Source organism: Xenopus tropicalis, chromosome 7, assembly GCF_000004195.4.
Source record: "Xenopus tropicalis strain Nigerian chromosome 7, UCB_Xtro_10.0, whole genome shotgun sequence".
NCBI lineage: Eukaryota > Metazoa > Chordata > Amphibia > Anura > Pipidae > Xenopus > Xenopus tropicalis.
This window is the reverse complement of record NC_030683.2, coordinates 55,479,319-55,501,809: the sequence shown is the minus strand read 5'-3', so window position 1 is coordinate 55,501,809 and position 22,491 is coordinate 55,479,319. Positions and strand designations below refer to the sequence as shown.

The following is a 22,491-nucleotide window of genomic DNA, read 5'->3' as shown; positions in this document are numbered from 1 at the left end:
GTCACAAACACAGGATTTGAAAATTTAACCCTACATGGTTCTTGTTAACCCTTAATTACCCCAATGTTTGCATATGCAAATTTGGATTCGGTTTGGTATTTGCCCAAATCTTTCAGGATTTGGTCGGATCCTAAAATAGCAGATTCTGTGCATCCCTACTTTAATGGAGAAGGAAAGGTATTTTTGCATTTTATTGCCAACAGATTAGTCACAATAGTGCAGGGTAGAATGCTATATTTATTCTGTAGAAAGCTTTACCATACCCAAGTAAACAGCCCTAGAAGCTCCCACTGTTTAAGATAGCAGCTGCCATTTTAGCTTTGTCTCGGTAGCTTCTGTGCTGCAGCTCTAGCTGGTAGCTAAGATTATACAGAGATGGGAGGTAGGGAACACATTATTATGGGAGGGTTAGCAATTTCTTATGAAAGGGAGAGAAGGAAGGAGGGGGAGGGGCAGAGGGAAAGAGGAGCAGACTCCTGTCATGCCCTGAAGGATTTTTCTGAGAGCAGGAAGTCTGGCACAGAAGAACATGTGTACACAAGACACAAGAAATCCTGTGTTTCTTTTGAAAGAGGACTCGGTGCAGCTTTTCTGTGAGTGCATATGGCTGTATTTATATAGACCTTTTTGATAAAGCAGCCCAGAGTTTTGGCTACTGCTCTGGCAAAAAGGTTTGCAAAGCTCTGTTGGAATAGGATTTATAGATGCAAATATTACCTTAAAGGGATTATGTCATGGTTTTTATGGTGTACTTTTAATCTCTATATTATAGTGTACACTTTAACATTTTATTCTTTAGCCAACAAATGTATTTTTTTAGTTGTACTATTGGTGTGTAGGCAGCCAGTGCATAGTGCCGGCTCCTAAGCTTTCAGAGTGAGCAAGAGCTAGACATTGGAACTGCTTTCAGATAAGCTTTTGTTTCTCCTACTCATTAATCTGGAGGAGTCATGAGCCAGAATCTTGCTACCTTCCCATTGTTCTGCTGATCATGCTGAGGGCACCTCGGAAATGAAGAAAATCCGTTTGTGCTTTTTTTTTTTTGCAAAAAAAAAAAAATTACAATGCAAGATTCTGTTAGAGAAGCTCTATTACACTGATGCATGTTTCCCTGTGACTGTATTCCTTTTGCTACTTTCTCTGTCTGGGCTCATCATCAAGCTGACCAGTACACATATCAACAATTCACCTGTAGACAATCAACAGTTAATAGTTAAGGCTAATTGGGCCCATAAATGGACCAGTCATGTGGGAGAAAAGAAAACATATTAGGGACCAATTAAAAGTGGAATGCCAATATCCAAGTTGCAAGAAAAATTGCACTGCAGGAGTGCTATAATGAAAAATGATCAATTAATTATGAACACATTAAAAGGGATGCAAGGAAAAGAAATTGATAACATTTGGCCACTGCCACATGACAACAAAGAATTATGCTCTGACTACAGTGGATACTTATTCAGAATTTATTGCTGTATTTCCTGCAATGAATTGTGATCAGAAAAACACTGTTGAAGAGCTAAGTTAATTACCATGAGATTTTTTGAATTGCTAATTTTGTGCCAGTATTCAAAAAGGGATTGTGTTCTCAGTCTGAAATCTATAGGCCTGTTAGATTGACATCAGTCATAGGAAAGCTTTTGGAAGGGGTAATAAGGGATAAGATACTTGAATACATTGACACAATACTATGAGTTTGTGCCAGCATGGCGTTATGTGTAATAGATCTTGACAAAATGAATTGCCTTTTATGAGGTCGTGAGCAGGAACCTAGACTCTAGGATGGCAATGTATGTGATTTTCTTAGAGTTTGCTAAAACATTTGATACAGTACCACACAGAAGATTGCTGGCTAAATTAAAGAATATTTGCCTAAAATATAATAGTTGTACTTGAATAGAAAATGTAATTAAGGATAGATTACAAAGAGTGGTGCTAGATGGAGCATTTTCTAATTGGACCAGAGTTGTCTGTAGGGTACTGTCTCTATTTTTTGCCGATGATACTATACATTTCATGCAGGATGATAGATGTATGGTAAATAAGAAGGATCTGGTGATTTTGTGAATAATCTGTATAAAAGCAGCGTCATTCAATGGCTACTAAAGCAAAGAAAATACTGTCTAGCATTAAAAAAAAGGGCTTTAACCCAAAGGGAAGAAAACAATTTTGGAAACACAGTATTCAGAAAATTAAGGCACCAAGATAATAGGCTGACCATTCCAGCCTTGACCACCATTTGATTTCCATTCCCGATCACACCCTGCCTACCAGAAATCATGGTCAAATAAGGTAGGAGGTAGCTCATGACGTTGACAGCTTTCTTTGACAAGAAACCTCCAGAAAGTGTGCAGGATCCCAAAGAGAGCCAACAAATGAAGCCCCTTGAGACATATAGCAGCCTAAAGATGAACTCCTAGCCAGACAGGTAAGCACCAGGGTGTAACTTATCCCAACCCCCTGGCAATAGCGAATGCTTTTTCTGGATACTACTAGATCAGAGACGGATTTTTAGCCCTCACTCCACTTGCGACAACCTCTACCCGAACAGCAGACTGTCCTTAATGAACCCCTTACACTCTTGGAAGTCCAGTAGGCGATCAAGGCCCTCCCGCTACACAAAGCACCCGACCCAGGTGGTTTGTCCAACACCTACTATCGATTATTCTCTAACGTACTGGCCACTCACTTTCTTGCAGTATATCAGCAGCCCAAAACACCTCCACTTTCCCCCAGAAAATGCTGGAGGCAACCATTTCTACAAGGAATTGGTAAAAAATTATGGACCCATAGCCCTCTTGAACACTGACATACAAATTTATGCTAAATTGTTGGTCACCAGACTCCAATCCATTCTGCCGGCCCTGTTGAACCCAGATCAGGTGGGCTTTATCCATCAACGTCAGGCCCCTGATGCCACCAGTAAAATAACAGACCTAGTCCAGACTGCCCAAGCCACTCGGTCACCACTCCTTTAACTCTCTTTAGACGCCGAAAAGGGTTTAGGCCGGGTTCACTGGGGTCTGGTATAACTGACAATAAGTAGGTTCAATCTGGGGGACCAGCTCATAAAACCTGTTAAGGCTTTGTATTCAGACCCAACAGCCAGAGTCAATGCCTCGGGCATAACATTCCTGAAATTTCCCTTAAACGGAATTTTGATCTGACCATGGAGCTATTAGCACAAAAAATAAGAAATTACTGTGACTTGTGGCAATGTTTATTGAACTCGTTTAAGCCTATATGTTGCACATACTAATTGATGCTAGGCTGCTAAAGGGGTCCAAAAGTAAAACTTTTTGCCAGAATGTTGCATTTATTCGGGCGGTTTCTGTAATCCAAAGGACTTTGTACACACAGAACTTCATTGAGCCTTTATTTGGAATAATATGTCACCGGAATTAATACAGACTTTTATCCTTATCGTGCATCACTTAACCAAAAGTTTATCCGCACCCAGGACTAAATGTACAGGAATAGGTAAGGGATGGAGATATGCTTAATAATGCCCTTGTTTATAGCAATACCTTAAGACTGTTTACGTTATGTGAGATTAATGCTGTATTACTAACTGCTGGATTGGGCCTATGAGTTCAATGTATGGGGGCTAGAGAAAAAGTAAATTATTATAAATCTGATGTTACGCTAATGGCAAAAAGACTAAATTATTATAAATCTGATGTTTTGCTAATGGCAAAAAGACTACAATATCCAGAAATCTGAATTGCGTCCCATTGCAGCCTCTGACATCAGATTTAGCCTCTCTTGTGGCAGAGGGGGCAGCATTGTTGGTAACAGCATGTGAGGGACTGAAAGAAACTGCAGCACTGTGTACAGAAGATACAGTGCTGGGAAGCAGAAGGTAGCATAATGAAGGTATTGGCGGAAGCAGGGTGTGTTAGGGGGAAGAGCGGGGTAACAAAAATGAAAACAGAATAGTGAAGAGGATGTGAAAGTGGGGATAAAAATAAGGGGAGATAAAAGCTCAGAAGGATAAAAAGGCAAGACAGTCCAGATACTGCGCATTTTGGTTAGGAAAAAGGAGAGCAAGGGGGTGTGTAAAAAGGGAAAGAGTAATAAAAGAGAAACCAAAAGAAGGCAGAAAATTGTATGGGTAGCAGATCTCCATACATTAATTTGGATCTCCATACATTAAATCTGTACAAATCTGTACAAGTACAAGTACAGGTACTGTTTTATTATTACTGAGAAAAAGAAAACTGTCAATTGTACTGTGGATAAGGCATATTAAGCCATATTGAAAAAATCTTTTTTTTTTTTTTTTGTTGAGAACTACCCCCCCCCCCCCCCCCAGGTATAATAGCCCCCTTAATTGGCCTGCATCGACACCCACCCCCCTTCTCACATAGTCTATAACTTAAAAACTGGCCCTGGCCCTTCTTGAGCATACACAGCTGAAACTGATTTCCTGCTAGCCTCAACTGTGAATGCCCAAGCAGGGTCCAAGACCCGAAGCATTTTCTATTGAGTGGAAGATGCCGCCCAGGTATGTTGCTCTTTTAGGTTGAGTTTTTCTGTAGGGCCAGTTTTTAAAGTTATAGACTATGCGAGAAAGGGGGAGGTCGATGCAGGCCAGTTAAGGGGGCTTTTATACCTGGGTGGGGGGGGGAGGGCGGTGTAGTTCTCCTTTAAGGAGAACCAAACCCTAAAAACAAATATGGGTAGAAACTCCTTATTTTGTATACTGAACTCACTCCCCAGCCAGAATCTCTATAACAGTAATGCTTCAGGCCTTCAAAGATGTGCACACGGATCCACCATCTTGGGTTTTATTTAGATTGTCAATGGCATGCTCAGTGTGGTCTAGTAATCTGTTGAGAAGCTAAGCTTAGGGGATGTTGCAAATCATCAAGCAGGAAATAAGGTTCACATGTCATAGAAGCTGATGCTACATGGCTGATTATAACATTCTCATGCTACATGGCTGATTATTAAATTCTGATGCAAATTGCACTGGATTCTAAGTTGTCAACAACTAAACGAATAATCAGCCATATATTGTACTGCTCCGGTATAACGCAAGCTTACTGCTGTGTTCAGGATTAAAAGTAGCATGGACTCACGTGAAAATGAAGAACAGTGTTGTAGATCCCACCAAAAAAACAGTTGCTGCAGCCACAGGTACGTATTTGCTTGGTTTAAATGACTTAACATTTTCTGCAGGCATCGTGAAGATGTAGAGAGGCGTCAGTGAAGTACAGCATAGCACCATAAAAAGTTGGTAGGTAATATGAAATACAGAATAGTGGGAATGAGGTATGTAAACAAAAAATGTCAAAAAAAGGTAAACAAATACAATAAACTATCACCAGGCATGTTGAATAATCCAAAGTATTTCAGAAAAAAAAGAACTGGAAAAGGCTTGATGATTTGTAATCTGTTCCTTCTTGAGAACTCAGGAGCTAATACGTTTGCCACCACTACCCTCCTCTAGCAATTATTTGGTATGGAAAGCAGACAACGCTCCTTTTTCCAGTGTTTCTCTCTCCTGTAGATTCTAGCAATTTGATGATAATCCAAATGTACTAGTGGGCATTTGCAGTACAAAAGCAAAACATGTATTTTTGGTAGACGTATCTCAGGGCCTAGAAAAAAAAAAAGAAAAGAAGCGACACTAAGCACAGATTTTCGAGGCTGTAAAAAGTTTAACCATACATTACATTAACATTTATTTATAAAGCGCAAACATATTCTGCAGCACTGTACAATAAGTGGGTTACATACATGGACATACATGTAACATATAAAGCAATCAATAACCGATACAAGAGGTGAAGAGGGCCCTGCCCAAAAGAGCTTACAATCTACAAGGAGAAAGGGTTGAGACACAAGGTGTGATCAGACATCTATCTATCTTAGGCAAGTGCGACAAAGATTTAAGAAATGCAATTTTTCTACAGAAACATTGACAAATGGTAATGCATAGTCTCCAATCACTCATGCTTTTATTGCCCTGTGTTGTGTGTATAATATAACTTATATCACAATAATGCACAGCAAAAAAAAGCACCCTAAAGATAAACAACCACCCAGAAAATCCATACAACTTGCCACCACCAATTTCAAACTTTAGAGTAATAACAGATGCCTCAAATTCACACCAAGCACACTAGCAGTAAAAGAGTGAATGTAACTGAAGCACACTTTTTCCTACCAGCAGTCAAATGGGCTCTAAAGTTTACAAAAAGGACTGAAAGGAGATCTCATGGGACACAAAGCAAGGGAGGAAGATCCTATAAGGGGGACCAACCTGTTTTCTCTATCCCATTTACCTTCTCTGCTGGGGAACTTTGTTTCTCCAAAATGCAAGCCTGGTGTCCCATGGAATTCTCTTCATTGGAGTCCCAAACATGGGTGAACACCAAGCTTTTTACATTATTATTATTGTTCGCTTATGCTCACGGATTTTTATACCAGTTGTTCTTACTCACCAATTGTCTTTCTCAGATTTTTTTGCTAAGGGCAAGAGCACGAATTGAGATTATTCTTATTTACAATCATTGTTGCTACAAATTGATGTAATTCATTATGGGGACCCCTCCACAACAACAAAATATTGTCCACAAAATGTAGCCATAGGGCTCAAAAGTTCTATAGTAAAATGATTATGTTTGAAATACCCATGACACCTGGTATTGAGGGGACTCCTACAAGCCTCTTAAACACATCTGAGGGCTCATTTCCAAACGCAAGCACAGTAAGTTGTGCATAAACTACTTCCATTAAAGGAAAGAACAGGCAAAAAAGAAAGGCAATTAAGAAGCCGTTGCAAACAAAGATTCCAAAGAACAGACTACACAAGCTGATGATCAACAACCAGAGGAATCAGTTGGTTACAAAGAGAAAAAACAAGCCTGGGAACAACCTGAGAACAGACACTTTGTCAAAATGGCCCACCCCTAACCTTCCCTTCGCTGCATGGCCGTCGATCATGTTCCACCCCTGAGACGAAGGAGTGACAGATAAAACTACTGCTTCAGTGTGAGGCTCTGTGGATTTATATCCTACAGACTGTTGCTCCGAGAGGATTAAATGAATTATTACCATTAAACTGTTTCTTATAACATGGTTTTGTAACACAACTTTGATTTCAGTATCCAGTGCAGAGGAAGGACCCATGTGGTCCGAAACATGTAGTGCTATGCATCTCTAAATAAAGTTCACACTTGTTTGCACAGACGTGAGCTCTCCAGTGGATTCCTTTCAAATTTTGATCCATTATTTTGGTGGTGGCGACCCCATACCACTGTGCCGAGAGCTATTATACAACACTTAGGGGCTGATTTACTAATCCACGAATTTGAATGGGAAAAATTCAGATTGGAAACGAACATTTTGCAACTTTTTCGTCGCCATTACGTTTTTTTACGTAAATTGTCGCTACTTTTTCGTAGCCGTTACAACTTGCGCGAATTTTTCGTATTGAGCGCTCATAAACGGCGGCCAAAACTTTCAGACTTAGCATGATTTTGGAAGCCTCCCATAGGACTCAATGGCACTCTGCAGCTCCAACCTGGCCCAATGTATTTCCTCTTAAGGAGAATCACATAAGTTACAAATTTATACAGAACTGGGACCATTATTAGCCACTCCACTATCTCCCCCCTTTCTAAAAATAGTGTATTTCTAGGGTGCCATTACCTCTATAACTTCTATCAAGGATCCTGGCTTGATTAAATGAGAATCAAGCGTAACTATTTATGCATAAATTTTGAGGCTTGCAGCGTCATGATAAGGAGTTTGGTGACGCCAGGTAGATGTAAGACAAGGGGAGTTTTTTATTTGCCCCAGCCAAAAAAACTATTTTGGGAAGACAATATGAAAAATCAGAATGAGAATCCTTGAGCATTGGTGAACAATGATAACCCATGCAGAAGATAACATAGGTCCCAATCTCAGTCTTTGGAAAATGTTAAGTACCCCAGTGAAGGGGGGGGGGGGGGGACTCTTGTTGGAGAGCGAAACCACATGGATCTCCCTTATGGGATCTCTTTTCCCAGCTAGTAATCTTTAAAGAATAAGTAAACCTTTTTTTTTTTTAATATCAGTAAAATTACTCTAAACAGCCTCCAGAATTACCTATCTTTGTCCCAGCATTCTCTCTGACCTGGTTCCTCAGTTAGAAGTTGATCATTTTTTTTAGCTTCCTTGTGCAGAGTAAAGCCCCGTACCCACTTCCTGTTCAGTTCTCTCTTCAATTCGACTACATGTAGTCGGCCTGGAGAGCCTTCTGGGCATGCCTGGAGGCAGCAGGAGCCAGTCTGCGCATTAGCAGGGTTTTTTTGGTTTTTTTTTTATGAGAGACCTGAACAGGGAGTGGGGGCGGGGCTTCACTCTGCACAAGGAAGCAAAGATAAACGATCGACTTCTAACTGAGGAACCAGGTCAGAGAGACTGCTGGGACAAAGGTAGGTAATTCTGGAGACTGTTTAGAGTAATTTTACTGATAGAAAAAAAAAAGGTTTACTTATTCTTTTTGTAGACTGATTTATAATCATGATATATTTTACACAGAATTGTTGCAAAGCATTTTGGGTGTTGTCCATTATATATGAGGGGACGTAGAACAGATGCTGTCCAACTTCTGTGGTGCCGAGGGCCAAATGGTTGGTGCTCACTGCGGGGATATTAACCATCATTCATATGTGAAAGAATTATATTAGGTCATATTAAGATACACCCTTAAATCCATATGCCTTCTCCTCTCCTGTGGATAGCACAGCAACGCCCAGCACATAATTACGCACTTTAGGGACCATTAAATGGCTATTTCCAACTGTTAACAAACTCCCAGAACAAACCCCTGCCAGGTTAACCTCCCACAGGCAGCATAGGTAAGGCAGAGTACTGCCTGTGTACCCTACTTTGCATGCCCTATGCTACTGTGTGTGCCATGCTCTGTCTGCCCTATGCTGTCTGTGAATGCCATACACATAGGCAGCATAGGGCAGGCAGTACATACAGTGACACAATGCTGGCACTGCTCCTACAGTCTGTAGGAGTGCGTGAACAATGCAGGGTGTGAACAATGCAGAGATTAAAAGGTGTGCACAGTACAGGGGATTACATGTTTAAACAAAACAGGGATATTTGCAGCCTGAATCTGAGGTGTGAACCATGCAGGTGGCCATTTAATCTCAGTACCGATACCATTTAAATCTTAACCCAAAGTTAAACCATCAAAGCAGCGAGTCAGGGGGGCCACACAGAGGGGGGTTGTGGGCCGCCAGTTGCACAACACTATTGTAAAATGTCACAACACAGGAAAGAAGGTTCTAAACCAAAACGCAAGTGGGTTCATGACTCATGGAGGCAGTAAAAAGGGCGTTACAGTCAAATTAGAGGAGTGTAGTGAGGGAGAGAACAACAAGTGAGCATTTACACACAAGTATACTGTTTGATGCACAACATTTTTCACCAGTGGGTACTAGGGGTGATGAATGCATGTACAACAGTGATAAAACAGTGACCAAATGACAAGATGGTCACATGGGGACTTTTAAGCATACCTGTAGAATAGCCCAATGATTCACTTGGTACTGAAAGGAAAGGTGTAATGTGTTGATTTTTAGTTCCATAAAGCGGTTGATTGTTTGTGCACATCGAACTTTAATTAAGAAATAGCAAAACAGGGAAAGTTGTGTTCACCACTAAGTTTAAAAACGTAAAGGTTAAAAATTTAGAGGTACGCACAGCGGGTTCGACTGGTGGACCGTGATCAACATATTGGCCACCCCTGGTATAATGTATAATGAGGTGGGACTTTCTGCTTCTGCAAATACACTGCGCAGTCCTACTAGCTATTGGAGAGAGTGACGTGTGGAGGGTTAGGGAGCAGGCTGGCCAAAAAAAAAAAAAGTGCAGGCAACCCATGGGAAAATTCATGTACAATATTGTACACTGACTTCCCCCCGCCCCAGATTTCTGCTCTGGGGCTTAGGGGGGGAACGGTGATATTTTTAATTTAAAAAAATAGAAAATACTATGCACACTGAGCATCAAGCAGTTCAGAAGGCTTTGGCATTTATATTTATGACATTTCATCTTGGTACTTAATGACACATGGAAGATAAGATTCTGTAATAAGCAACCTCTGAGATGATTCTTAAGAACTATGCAGCTTGTTAGTTTCAAATAGAAATACCCATTAAAGGTTCATTAGAATGTGTAATCTGCTATTTAAATGTTTCTGTCAGTATCAATAAACGCTTTAGAAACCTGGCTCGTTTAGATAAAAAAGATGTATAGTTTTCTTAGGCAGACAAAAAGTCCCCCAAGGAATTTCCCCTAAAGAAAAAGAACATAAAGAGTTCAAAAAAAGTACAAATGAAATAAGAAATTCTGCGTGCTCTTAACGGGTTACATACCGCCCAGCAGTCCCGATATTCCTAACATACACCGCAGTCCCCGATTTCAGTTTAAAAGTCCCACAGCACCGTTACCGTCCAGCTCCTTGGATCCTTCCGGGCGCTTAATTCAGACGTCACAAATCTCATCTCGCGAGACGGTGACGTCAAATATGTCCAAGTGCGGAGACTTGCGCGCTGCTTCGCTTGGGCGTAAATGAGACGTAGGGGAGAGGTATTGATTGGTCAGATATTTTAGATTCTGTGGTCGCATATGTTAGCTTTATGAGGGGATAGGCGAAAAGAAAGCATTTGATGGTGGTTTCCAACTTGTGCCCTGCCGCGAAGCCTCCGCTCTTAATGGCGTTAGTTGTTTTTTTCCCTGAAACCCCTAAATGTGTCGAGTAAAAAATGTTTATTTAGATGGTGGGTACTGGCGTTACTAGGCACCAGCAGTGCTGCCTCTGCCAATGTTTAATCAACGTTAAAATTCAGTTTGTCTCTGCACGTGGTTAGCTTTCATACCTCCCAACATTTGAAAACTGCAAAGAGGGACAAAATAATTTGTTTCCCTGCGGTGAAACTTTTGGCTGTGTCTATTTCTCAAAACGCACCCCTTTTCCATGGTTAGAATAGTAGTATCAAACACGCAAAGATGCAGTAGCCTCCACCAATTCATAACATATTGTCAGGCTCCGACTGGGATTGGCAGGGCCCACCCGGATTTTTCCCGGGGTCCTGGTGGCCCAGTCCGACCCTGCATTTTGTGGCCCTAAGCATTCTATGATACTCGTAAACGTTCCACAACACTGTGCAACAAGCATTTTATGACAGTGAGAGTCCCCCAGCATCACAAGACATTTAATGTTGCACAAGCATTATTGTGTACAGTGTGTGACTACAATGAGAAGTATAAGGCAATATCCTTGTGCATATCCAGTGCTGCAGAATGTATTTTAGATATTTTATTTATATATATATATATATATATATATGGACAGAGAGCCGCACACACAGGGACTTTAACGATAAAGTGAAAACATTTATTCAAAAAAATCCAACGTTTCGAGTACTGACTGTACTCTTCCTCAGGGACAAACCAAAAGACCAAACCCATCCACCCCCCTAGAAATACCCCTCCAAGAAAAAGAGCGCCAAAAGCTAGTGCAGGTAACCATAGTAACAAGAGTAAACAAAAAACAAAAACGTGTAGGGAACAGATCTAAGTAATGCAGGGACAACTGTGTAGTACAGGGGTAGGGAACCTATGGCTCGGGAGCCAGATGTGGCTCTTTTGATGGCTGCATCTGGCTCTCTGCCAAATCTTTAATAAAAAAAATAACGGGGGGGCGTGACCTGCACTCAGCAGATAGAAGACTCGTTCTAAGCCTTAGAACCGTCTTCTATCCGCTGAGCGCAGGCCACACCTCCCTCCGCATCACATCTGGCATCCACCCTATCCGCCAAACGCAGGCCACGCCTTCCTCCGCATCGCATCCGGCATCCTTGGCACCCACCCCACCTTGCCCCTGCACTCGGCAGATAGAACACTTCTTCTATCTGCCGAGTGCAGGCCATGCCCTCCTCTGCATCGCATCTGGCATCCTTGGGACCCACCCTACCTTGCCCCGCAGCATCCGCGGCCAAACATGTATGGCTCTCACAGAATTACACGGAAACTTCACATAGATACAGGAATCAAATGTTGCAAAAAAGTGAAAGGCAGACAAGTAACAAATGAATGATTGACATTGGCAACAGTAGCTAATCGTGAACCCATTGCGTACTGACTCGTAATCAGTGTAGGGACAGAAATGAAACAAAGTATAAGGGAAGCACAGAGGCATAACCAGTGTTCATAGACATGTAATGAAGCAAGCTACCTGAATAGTTGTAGCAATATATACATATATATAGGTCTGACACTGAACTACAGACCAGTGGGACCAGTATGGGGTCTAATGTTGCCCCCTCTTGCGAATTTATACATGTCACATGAAAATACATACATTTATCCCACTTACGGGCTATACATTTTTAAGATGTTTCATTTCATTGACGACGGACTGGCACAGAGGATCAATTTTGATCAGTGGTCAAGGAACTCAATGAACTACCCACCACAATATGGTTTACTGCACATATTGATGTTTCCTCAATTGCCTTCTTGGATTTAACATTAACCATCACTGGCTCCACCCTGAAGACCACTGCCTATATAAAAGAAACTGACCTCAACACCCTGCTCCACCACTCCTCTTGTCATCCTCCACACCTACTAAACAGCATCCCGTGCTCCCAGATGCTACGCATTGTGAGGAATAATGCAGATCGAGATCTACTATATCAACAGTTGGATGATCTCATACAACGCTTCCTTCAAAAGGGATATCACCTTCAAGAACTGATTGGCTGCAAAGAGAGAGCCTTGGCACTAACACGCAACCAGATCCTGTGGACCGATGATACCTAACATCAAAATCGCCAAGGTGAAAGATTGACATTTATTACAACCTTCATTCCTGACAAGAAACCCCTTACTGACTCGATACTCAGTACTGGAAAAAGACTGTACACTTCCCCCTGTTTTCAGGACCCCTCCACAAATTGCATACAAAGGAGGTAACAGTCTACACGTAAAGAATGACACACACTGCTACCAAAAGAATGATTCGAGCACTTGGCGGCCCTAAATTTAACCATCCAGCATAGACTTACATGCACATCAAAATTAATCATCTATTTTATTAAATGTCCCTGTGGGCAGCTCTACATTGGCAACACTATTACCATAATCAGGGATCGTATGGCAAATCACATGTCAGCAATTCATTCTGTGCTAGCAATGGGAAAGGCTGATACTCCTGTTGCTGGTCTTTTTCTGACTCACAAACCCTTGCTAGCAAGGCTACGGTGTATGGTCATAGACTTTATTCCTTCTCCAATTAGGTGGGTTATCGTGAAAATTTACATCTACAGAGGGAACTGAAGTGGATGCACAAATTGAACACCATTAGCCCTTATAGTCTGAATGAACTTGTATATTTCATTCTATTTGAAATGAACCTGTTAGTTATATTGTGTTGTTTGTAGGATAACTTCTCTTTACTCTTGCTAATCTCTACCAGCTACAAATGTTGCAAACCTATTCCCCATTGGGCTTTGGGTTATTAATTTCTTAGATACTTTTTGCCGCTTACATGTTGCGCTATTCTTTGAGCTCTGTTTCACCTTTTATCATTACTCTTTACTTCATCTGGATCTGTGTGCTGTCTTCTGTCTAATATGGGAACTCTTCAGCTGTAGGTGGCTTAATCGTGTCCATCAGGTCGGATCATTATGAATAAACCAGATGCCCTATATACCGCACGCTGTTAGCACTCTAACGCTGTTAGCAATCTAGCACTGCCTTATGAAATAAGCAGAAGGCACTTCTGCACCAGATCAACTATGAACGTGGAACGCAGTACTGACACTTGGGTCTCCCGTGGAAGGACATTGACTCCACAGTTGTACACGTATACCAGCTCTCTCCTTTATGGTATAATTGATCTTTGGTCCATTGATACGACCAGAACATAAATGTAAGTAGGGTACCACTAGTTGGTTCCATAACTATACTACTAGAGGAATTGACAGTGCCATGGTTTTATGTACCTGTTCATCGCGCTCCTTGGTAGCGCCGATAAAACACTGGCGGATATTTGCAACATACTTATATGTTGGCTAATAAAGACCTTTACAATAATCCTTACATTGCATTTTCACCACTTGTTATGTATAGCATGAAGATATGTATAGTTAGAGACCCTTGTGGGGTTGGCTGTGAGGTGCAGTTCAGCAGAATAGGGTTACCCGCTTTTCTCTTTCCTGATATCTCTTATTTGCAGTAGATTTCACTGATCTCTGTGTTCAAACTTTGTATGTTTTTTTCACTTCCACCTTTATTTTTCACTTTGTTTTATTTGTTTGTTTACACCACTGGTGATGCCATATGTACTCCTATTTTGGGTTTTTCAGGGGAGTTTGTTTGCCACACTCTCACTTTGAAATAGGCTGTGGAGACAGCCGAAATGTTAATCTCACGTGAATAAATGCTTTATTATTTCTTAAGTCCTGCGAGTGTGGAATGTTCATTCAAGTTTGTATGATATTCTATACACTGCACCCAGGCATATTCAACTGCCTCTAGACGTGAGTGCCTGTTCCCATCGACCTCTCTCTCTCTTTATATATATATATATATATATATATATATACACAGTGGATATAAAAAGTCTACACACCCCTGGTAAAATGTTAGGTTCCTGTGCTGTACAAAAATGAGACAAAGAGAAATCATTTCAGAACTTTTTTTTCACCTTTAATGTGACCTATAAACTGTACCACTCAATTGAAAAACAAACTGAAATCTTTTAGGTGGAGGGAAGAAAACCAAAAAAACTGAAATAATGAGTAGCTGTCATTGTAAACAGGCTTAGTTTTTTTGGGGCGGTTCTGTTTCACTGTTTTATGTGATTAGGGTTGTATTTTTTAAACTTTGTGACAGTTTAGGAGAAGAAAATGGATGAACTTGTCCAAAGTAATCATCAGTGGGTCCCAGTGTTTTATGTGAAAACTCGGACCAGCTTTTTACAATTTATGGACAGAATTAGGGCTAATTTAAAAGACCGTGTTACACATAAACAGACTGTTGTTTTGTGTCTAGTGTTTTTTAAGATGACTAGGGCAATATTTTTTCACAATTTTGGGACAAAATAATGTAGGGGACGATAATGGGTGAAACTGTCCAATAGTAATCATACATTTTTAGAATCTGGCATGAAAGGGTCTTAAGGTGGCGATTTTCGATCGCACGAAAGATCCTTCCAACCCTCCACTGACGTTCAGGGCTGAATCGTCAGATATGGAGGTAGAAACAATAGGATTTCTACCTTCTTCTGCCGATTCAGCCCTGAACATAGATTTTGCTTGGTCATCTTCAATGGCACCCAATCAAAATCTTCTAACCCGCCCGATCGGCGAGTCAACAATTTCAGCAGCCTCCTGCGATATCGTTTGCCTCGCTGACTTGCCATACACGCACCGAATATCGTACGAAACGAGGTTTTGTGTGATATTATTGGTGCGTGTATGGCCAGCTTTAATGTGTTTTGTTAAAAAAATACATCCAGGGCTAGCTCTACCCTCTTAATGGCTTTAGGGTGACTAACAGCTAAGAAAATTTGGCACTTTATTCATCTGTCATGAGGGTTTTTGTAATCTGCCTGCAAATCATAATCTCACCTGTATTTACTTTTTGCCTAGCCTGTCACCTTGGCTGCAGTTATCACCAAGTCACTTAACCTATATAGTAACAAATGTCCTGTGTGTAGTATTAAGCTGTCCATGTCATATCTGCTCTAGAATCTGCTCCCCATTTTCTAAACACTCCTTTTCCTACAGTTTTAGGGGTACAACACCAAAACTCTCCACGCCCCTTCGCCCTATAGCGGCGCAGGTTGCTTGTGCTTTTCTAAGCAATCCTGCCCCTCTGTCTTTTTGCAGTCAATTAGATTTTACCTATTGAATGTTATTGTTTTAATGCTAGAGTCAGTCACTAAGTGACTACGTACTCAAGGTTAGAAAAAGTAGGCGGGGCAGAAAAGCCAATAACATTTCTTTCATTGTTTTCAGCTGGGAAATTTTAACTACTGCCATTTTCACATGTTTAATGTCAGGATCCCCAAACTTTCCACAGTTTGTCACTGGGTGATTACATTCAAAGTTTAGAAAAGTGGGCAGGGCCAACAACAGGCAATCAGATTTCACCTATAGACTTCATAAATTGAAATTTGAAATTGAAATTGAAGTTTTGTGATGTATGGGTCTAAAATTTGCAAACAGGTACCTGCTCTAGACTTCTCAAACAAGGCAGAACTTTAATAGTTACATAGTTACATAGGGTTGAAAAAAGACCATTGTCCATCAAGTTCAACCCATCCGAGTAAACCCAGCACACAACCTATACTAACCAATCTATACACTCACATACATAAACTATATATATACAATCAGTAATACTAACTGTAGATATTAGTATCACAATAGCCTTGGATATTCTGCTTGTTCAAAAACTCATCCAGGCCCCTCTTAAAGGCATTAACAGAGTCTGCCATTACCACATCACTAGGAAGGGCATTCCACAACCTCACTGCCCTCACCGTGAAAAACCACCTACGCTGCTTCAAATGGAAGCTCTGTTCCTCTAATCTATAGGGGTGACCTCTGGTGCGTTGATTGTTTTTATGGGAAAAAAGAACATCCCCCAACTGCCTATAATCCCCTCTAATGTACTTGTACAGAGTAATCATGTCCCCTCGCAAGCGCCTCTTTTCCAGAGAAAACAACCCCAACCTCGACAGTCTAACCTCATAGCTTAAATCTTCCATCCCCTTTACCAGTTTAGTTGCACGTCTCTGCACTCTCTCCAGCTCATTAATATCCTTCTTAAGGACTGGAGCCCAAAACTGCACTGCATACTCAAGGTGAGGCCTTACCAGGGACCTATAAAGCGGCAAAAATATGTCCTCATCCCTTGAGTCAATGCCCTTTTTTATACAAGACAGCACTTTATTTGCTGTAGTAGCCACAGAATGACACTGCCTGGAATTAGACAACTTGTGATCTACAAAAACCCCTAGATCCTTCTCCATTAAGGATGCCCCCAACACACTACCATTCAGTAGATAGTTTGCGTTTATATTATTCCTACCAAAGTGCATAACTTTGCACTTGTCAACATTGAACCTCATTTTCCAGTTTGCTGCCCAGTTTTCCAATTTTGTCAAATCGCTCTGCAAAGCGGCAGCATCCTGCATGGAACTTATAGTTTTGCACAATTTAGTGTCATCAGCAAAAATAGAAACAGTACTCTCTATGCCCACCTCCAGGTCATTAATAAACAAGTTAAAAAGCAAAGGACCAAGGACTGACCCCTGCGGTACTCCACTAACCACACTGGCCCAATTAGAAAATGTTCCATTTACCACCACTCTTTGTACTCTATCCTTCAGCCAGTTCTCTATCCAATTACAAATATTATGTTCTAGGCCAATATTCCTCAATTTGATCATTAACCTTCTGTGAGGTACTGTATCAAACGCTTTAGCAAAATCTAAGTAGATGACATCAACTGCCATTCCAGCATCAAGGTTCCTGCTCACCTCCTCATAAAAGGCAACTAAATTAGTCTGGCAAGATCTGTTACGCATAAAACCATGCTGGCACAAACTAATAGTATTGTGAACTGCAATGTATTCAACTATCCTATCCCTTATTACCCCTTCCAGAAGCTTTCCTACTACTGATGTCAGACTAACAGGCCTATAGTTTTCAGGCTGAGAACGAGATCCCTTTTTAAATAACGGCACCACATTAGCAATCCGCCAGTCTCTCGGCACCATGCCAAACCTCAACGAATCCTGAAAAATTATGTGAAGAGGCTTGGCAATCACAGCGCTCAGCTCATTTAATACCCTGGGATGAATCCCATCCGGTAATATCTAAGCTTGACACATAATTTCAGATGCAGGGGTGATTTCCGTGCCATATATCAACAATAATTGGTAGAGTGGAGACCAATATCAGTGCAATAATTAATTAGGGTAATTTACAACTGCAAGTTCAGTTGCATTCCCACATTTCCCCGCAGTCAGTTGCTTTTAAAGGTGAGTCAATATGTGCTGCTTGTACTACCATATACTTGCACTTGGCATTACTGCCTGCCTTATGTTTCAAATCAAGGGCTGCTGAGCCTATTGAATTAAGGTGTCCCTGGAGCTACGGCCACATGCAAACCAGACAGTGGCTCCAGGGCTCTGCACCCTGTGGCAATATGCGCAAGTAAAAGTAAAGCTATCTGGACTTTTCAGTGTAATTGCATTTGTAGTGGAACGAGTGGACAGATTGTTGGGAGGGGCTGGGGAAGACCCAGCGGTACACATAGGTACCAATGACAAAGTTAGAGGAGGGGGGGAAGTCCTCAAGAACGATTTTAAAAAGCTAGGCGAGAAGTTGAGGGCGAGGACTTCCAAGGTAATTTTCTCAGAGATATTACCTGTGCCACGAGCAACGTTAAGAAGGCAGCGGGAGCTTAGGGAGATTAATGCGTGGCTGAGAGATTGGTGCAGGGAGGAGGGTTTCTCGAGAACTGGGCTGATTTCTCAATCGGCTACAGGCTCTTTGCCAGGGATGGGCTGCACCTCAATGATGATGGGGCAGCTGCTTTGGGGGAAAAGATGGCTAGAGGGTTGGAGGAGATTTTAAACTAGGAGTAGGGGAGGAGGGTGCAGCGGGAAATTCTGTGGTAAACAGGATAGATGATGTAGTGGGCATATTAAGGGAAAATGGGGGAGGAGACTTGCTTCAGGATACTGATAATGGCAGGGAGGCCCATAAGTTGTTTACACGTCATTCTCACGCTGGTACCAGTATTAAATGTATGTTTACCAATGCAAGGAGTCTGACTGGTAAAATGGGAGAGCTGGAGGTACTGGCATTGGAGCGGAAATATGATGTGATTGGTGTTGCTAAAACTTGGTTGAATGAGTCTCATGACTGGGCAGTTAATATTGAACCCCTGGGTAAAAGTGATCATAATGTTATTTCATTTGATGTTTGGTGCAGGAAACAAATTTACACTGGGGCAACAAAGACACTGAATTTTAGGAAGGCAAATTTTAGCTCCTTAAGAGCAGCGCTTCAGGGCATAGATTGGGGCATTATGTTTTCTGATAAAAACACAGAGCAGAAATGGTTGTCATTTAAAATGATATTAAATCATTACTGTTCTCAATTTATTCCATTAATAAGAAAAAGTAGAAGCGTTAAGAATCACCCTGTGTGGCTTAACTCTGAGGTAAAGAAGTTAATAGGGAAAAAAAGGAAAGCTTTTAAGAAATATAAGTCAGAGGGGACAGTAGCTGCGTTTGATGAATATAAACACTATAACAAGTGTTGTAAAACAGCAAACCGGAAGGCAAAGATAGAAAATGAGGAGTGCATCGCGGCTGAGGCCAAGACTAACCCCAAAAAGTTTTTTAAGTATATTAATAGTAAAAAGATGCAGGTTGAGGGTGTGGCCCCATTGAGTTATAGTAACAATATGGTTACAGCGGATACAGAAAAGGCAGATGTGCTTAACCAGTTCTTTTCTTCTGTGTATACAGTAGAGGAGCCAGTGGGCCAAGTCCCACCCAATAGCTGCACTGTTGCCTCAGCTCCAACTACGCAGTGGTTGGCACAGGATATGGTGCTTAACCTTTTTAGTGCCATAGGACGTAGATTCTACGTCCTAGGCACTAAAGGACCAAAGTGCCATAGAACGTAGAATCTACGTCCTATGGCACTATCGGGTTTACAAGCGCTGCGCTCGCTTTTAAAGCAGCGCAGCGCTTGTAAAGCCTGCACAACCCCCTAGGCAACGAGCGAGAATGGACATACTCACCGATCCGGTCGCCCAGCCGCACCGATCCGGTCCCTTAGCCAATGACAGCAGTGGACACGCATTGATGACGTGTCCACTGCTGTCCCTTTAAATGTCGCCGCCCCCGCGTCGCCTCTTCACTCCTGCTGTGCACGTGTGACTGCTGGAGCCCCCCTGCTGCCTTCCTGCTGCCTTCCTGCTGGATTGGTCGCCCTGATTGCCTGCCTGCATTGTGTGAGCTGAACTACAACTCTCTAACCACTGTTTATTTTGCTTATTTTATCTCAACTGTCTAAAAATTTTTTTTTTTTTTTTCCATTTCTTCTTCTATCTTTGTCATTATTACACTTTTACACACATACACACTTATTTACAACTTTCCAAAGCACACACAGACACTTACACACACACTTACACTTAGAAAAAAAAAAAAAAAAAACTTTCTTTTCTTTTCTTTCTTTCTTTGCTTTCTTTGGCAGTCTTTTTTTTTACTAAAACTTTATTTCTGATCTTGCTCTATAATTATCTGATTTATTTGGTTGCATTTTAGTGTTTTTTTTGGCATTTTCATAATTGATTTCTGTTTTTATTGCACTGTAACTTTTGTATTGCTATTGGGTGCTGAATTTGCAGTGACGTTGGTGGATCCAGGGCTCTGGCCACCGATTTCATTGCAATTATTGTTCTTCTGTTGGTTTAGGTGGTTTTATTGGGTTTTACTGATTTTATGGTGTTTTATCCTTGCATTGTTCTTTATTGTGTGTTTAGTGCCCCAAAAAAGGTTGCTTTTGCAGTGACATTGGTGGATCCAGGGCTCTGACCACCGATTTCATTGCAATTATTGTTCTTCTGTTGGTTTAGGTGGTTTTATTCGGTTTTACTGATTTTATGGTGTTTTATCCTTGCATTGTTCTTTATTGTGTGTTTAGTGCCCCAAAAAAGGTTGCTTTTGCAGTGACATAGGTGGATCCAGGGCTCTGACCACCGATTTCATTGCAATTATTGTTCTTCTGTTGGTTTAGGTGGTTTTATTCGGTTTTACTGATTTTATGGTGTTTTATCTTTGCATTGTTCTTTATTGTGTGTTTAGTGCCCCAAAAAAGGTTGCTTTTGCAGTGACATTGGTGGATCCAGGTCTCTGACCACCGATTTCATTGCAATTATTGTTCTTCTGTTGGTTTAGGTGGTTTTATTCGGTTTTACTGATTTTATGGTGTTTTATCTTTGCATTGTTCTTTATTGTGTGTTTAGTGCCCCAAAAAAGGTTGCTTTTGCAGTGACATAGGTGGATCCAGGGCTCTGACCACCAATTTCATTGCAATTATTGTTCTTCTGTTGGTTTAGGTGGTTTTATTGGGTTTTACTGATTTTATGGTGTTTTATCTTTGCATTGTTCTTTATTGTGTGTTTAGTGCCCCAAAAAAGGTTGCTTTTGCAGTGACATTAGTGGATCCAGGGCTCTGACCACTGATTTCATTGCAATTATTGTTCTTTGATTGCTTTTAGTGGTTTTATTCCATTTGATTTCAGTTGTTCTAGAAAGGTCCAGAGGTGCTAAGTTCAGATTGTTCTGGTAGTTTCTATTGCCAAAGGTTAACTCCTGGTCATCTCTTGCTGGCTTGAGTTTATCAAAAGGTTACAGTGAGTTTTTTTTTTCTAGCTTCTCCTATTACAAGTGTTCTCCTATTACATTATTACATCATTACAAGTGTTGTCTTGCTTTTTTTTTTTTTTTTTTTTTGCTTGCTTGTTTTGACTTTGCCTGCTGATTGCTAGATTTGTAGTTGTCTGTATATTTCTGGCACAATGGCCAAACGGTTTTACAGCACAGAGGAAGCTGCTAGGTATTGCATGGACTCCAGCTCAGAAGAATTTAGCGATTCTGGGTCTGAGTATGTGCCATCTGACCACTCTACTGAGGAATCAGAGATTGAGGATAGTGACACGGTTAGCGCAGAGTTTAGTAGTGGTGGCACGCTTACTGCTGAAGAGGCAGAGGCTAGTGGTAGTGCCCAAGATGTACCCATGGATGTAGAAGAGGGTGAGGGTAGCACTGATGCAGCAGTTGGAGAGCCTGCGTGGGGGCCTCCCTGTAATTATGTCCCTGAAATTCCCCCTTTCACTGCAGTCCCTGGCATCAGTGTGGACACCACTAATTTTGAAATTATAGATTTTTTTAATCTCTATATTACAGAGGCCATCCTACAGGACATGGTCCGTTACACAAATTTGTATGCTGAGCAGTATCTTGCCAGCAACCCTTTACCGGGTTTTTCAAGAGCCCAGGCATGGTATCCCACAAATATAAACGAAATAAAAAGATTCCTGGCTCTTACATTGGCAATGGGACTCGTAGAACGTAATTCTTTAGCTTCCTACTGGGATACCAATACAGTCCTTTCCATCCCTCTTTTTTCAGCCGTTATGGCAAGAAACCGTTATCAAATTTTATTGCGGTTTCTTCACTTTAACGACAACACAACGGCTGTTGCCCCTAATGAGCCCGGTTATGACAGGCTTTATAAATTGAGGCCCCTTATAGATAGCCTGTCTCAGCGCTTCGCAGAGGTTTACACCCCCTCCCAAAATGTCTGTGTAGATGAGTCCCTTTTGCTCTTCAAAGGGCGCCTAAAATTTCGCCAATATATCCCTAGTAAG

At 41.3% G+C, this 22,491-nt stretch overlaps 1 protein-coding gene across 2 annotated transcripts in view; it reads right to left on the bottom strand.

Moving 5' to 3' along the window:
- Positions 1–10,556, bottom strand: part of zdhhc5 (zinc finger, DHHC-type containing 5) — a 61,209-nt gene extending 50,653 nt beyond the window's left edge. Inside the window, 2 exon segments of one of the 2 annotated variants that reach the window (NM_001044485.1) lie at positions 5,085–5,606; positions 10,389–10,470. In NM_001044485.1, the coding sequence (NP_001037950.1) occupies positions 5,085–5,233 (149 nt within the window). In that variant the 5' untranslated portion in view covers positions 5,234–5,606; positions 10,389–10,470. 2 annotated transcript variants of the gene reach the window in all.
- Between the last annotated feature and the right edge of the window lie 11,935 nt (positions 10,557–22,491).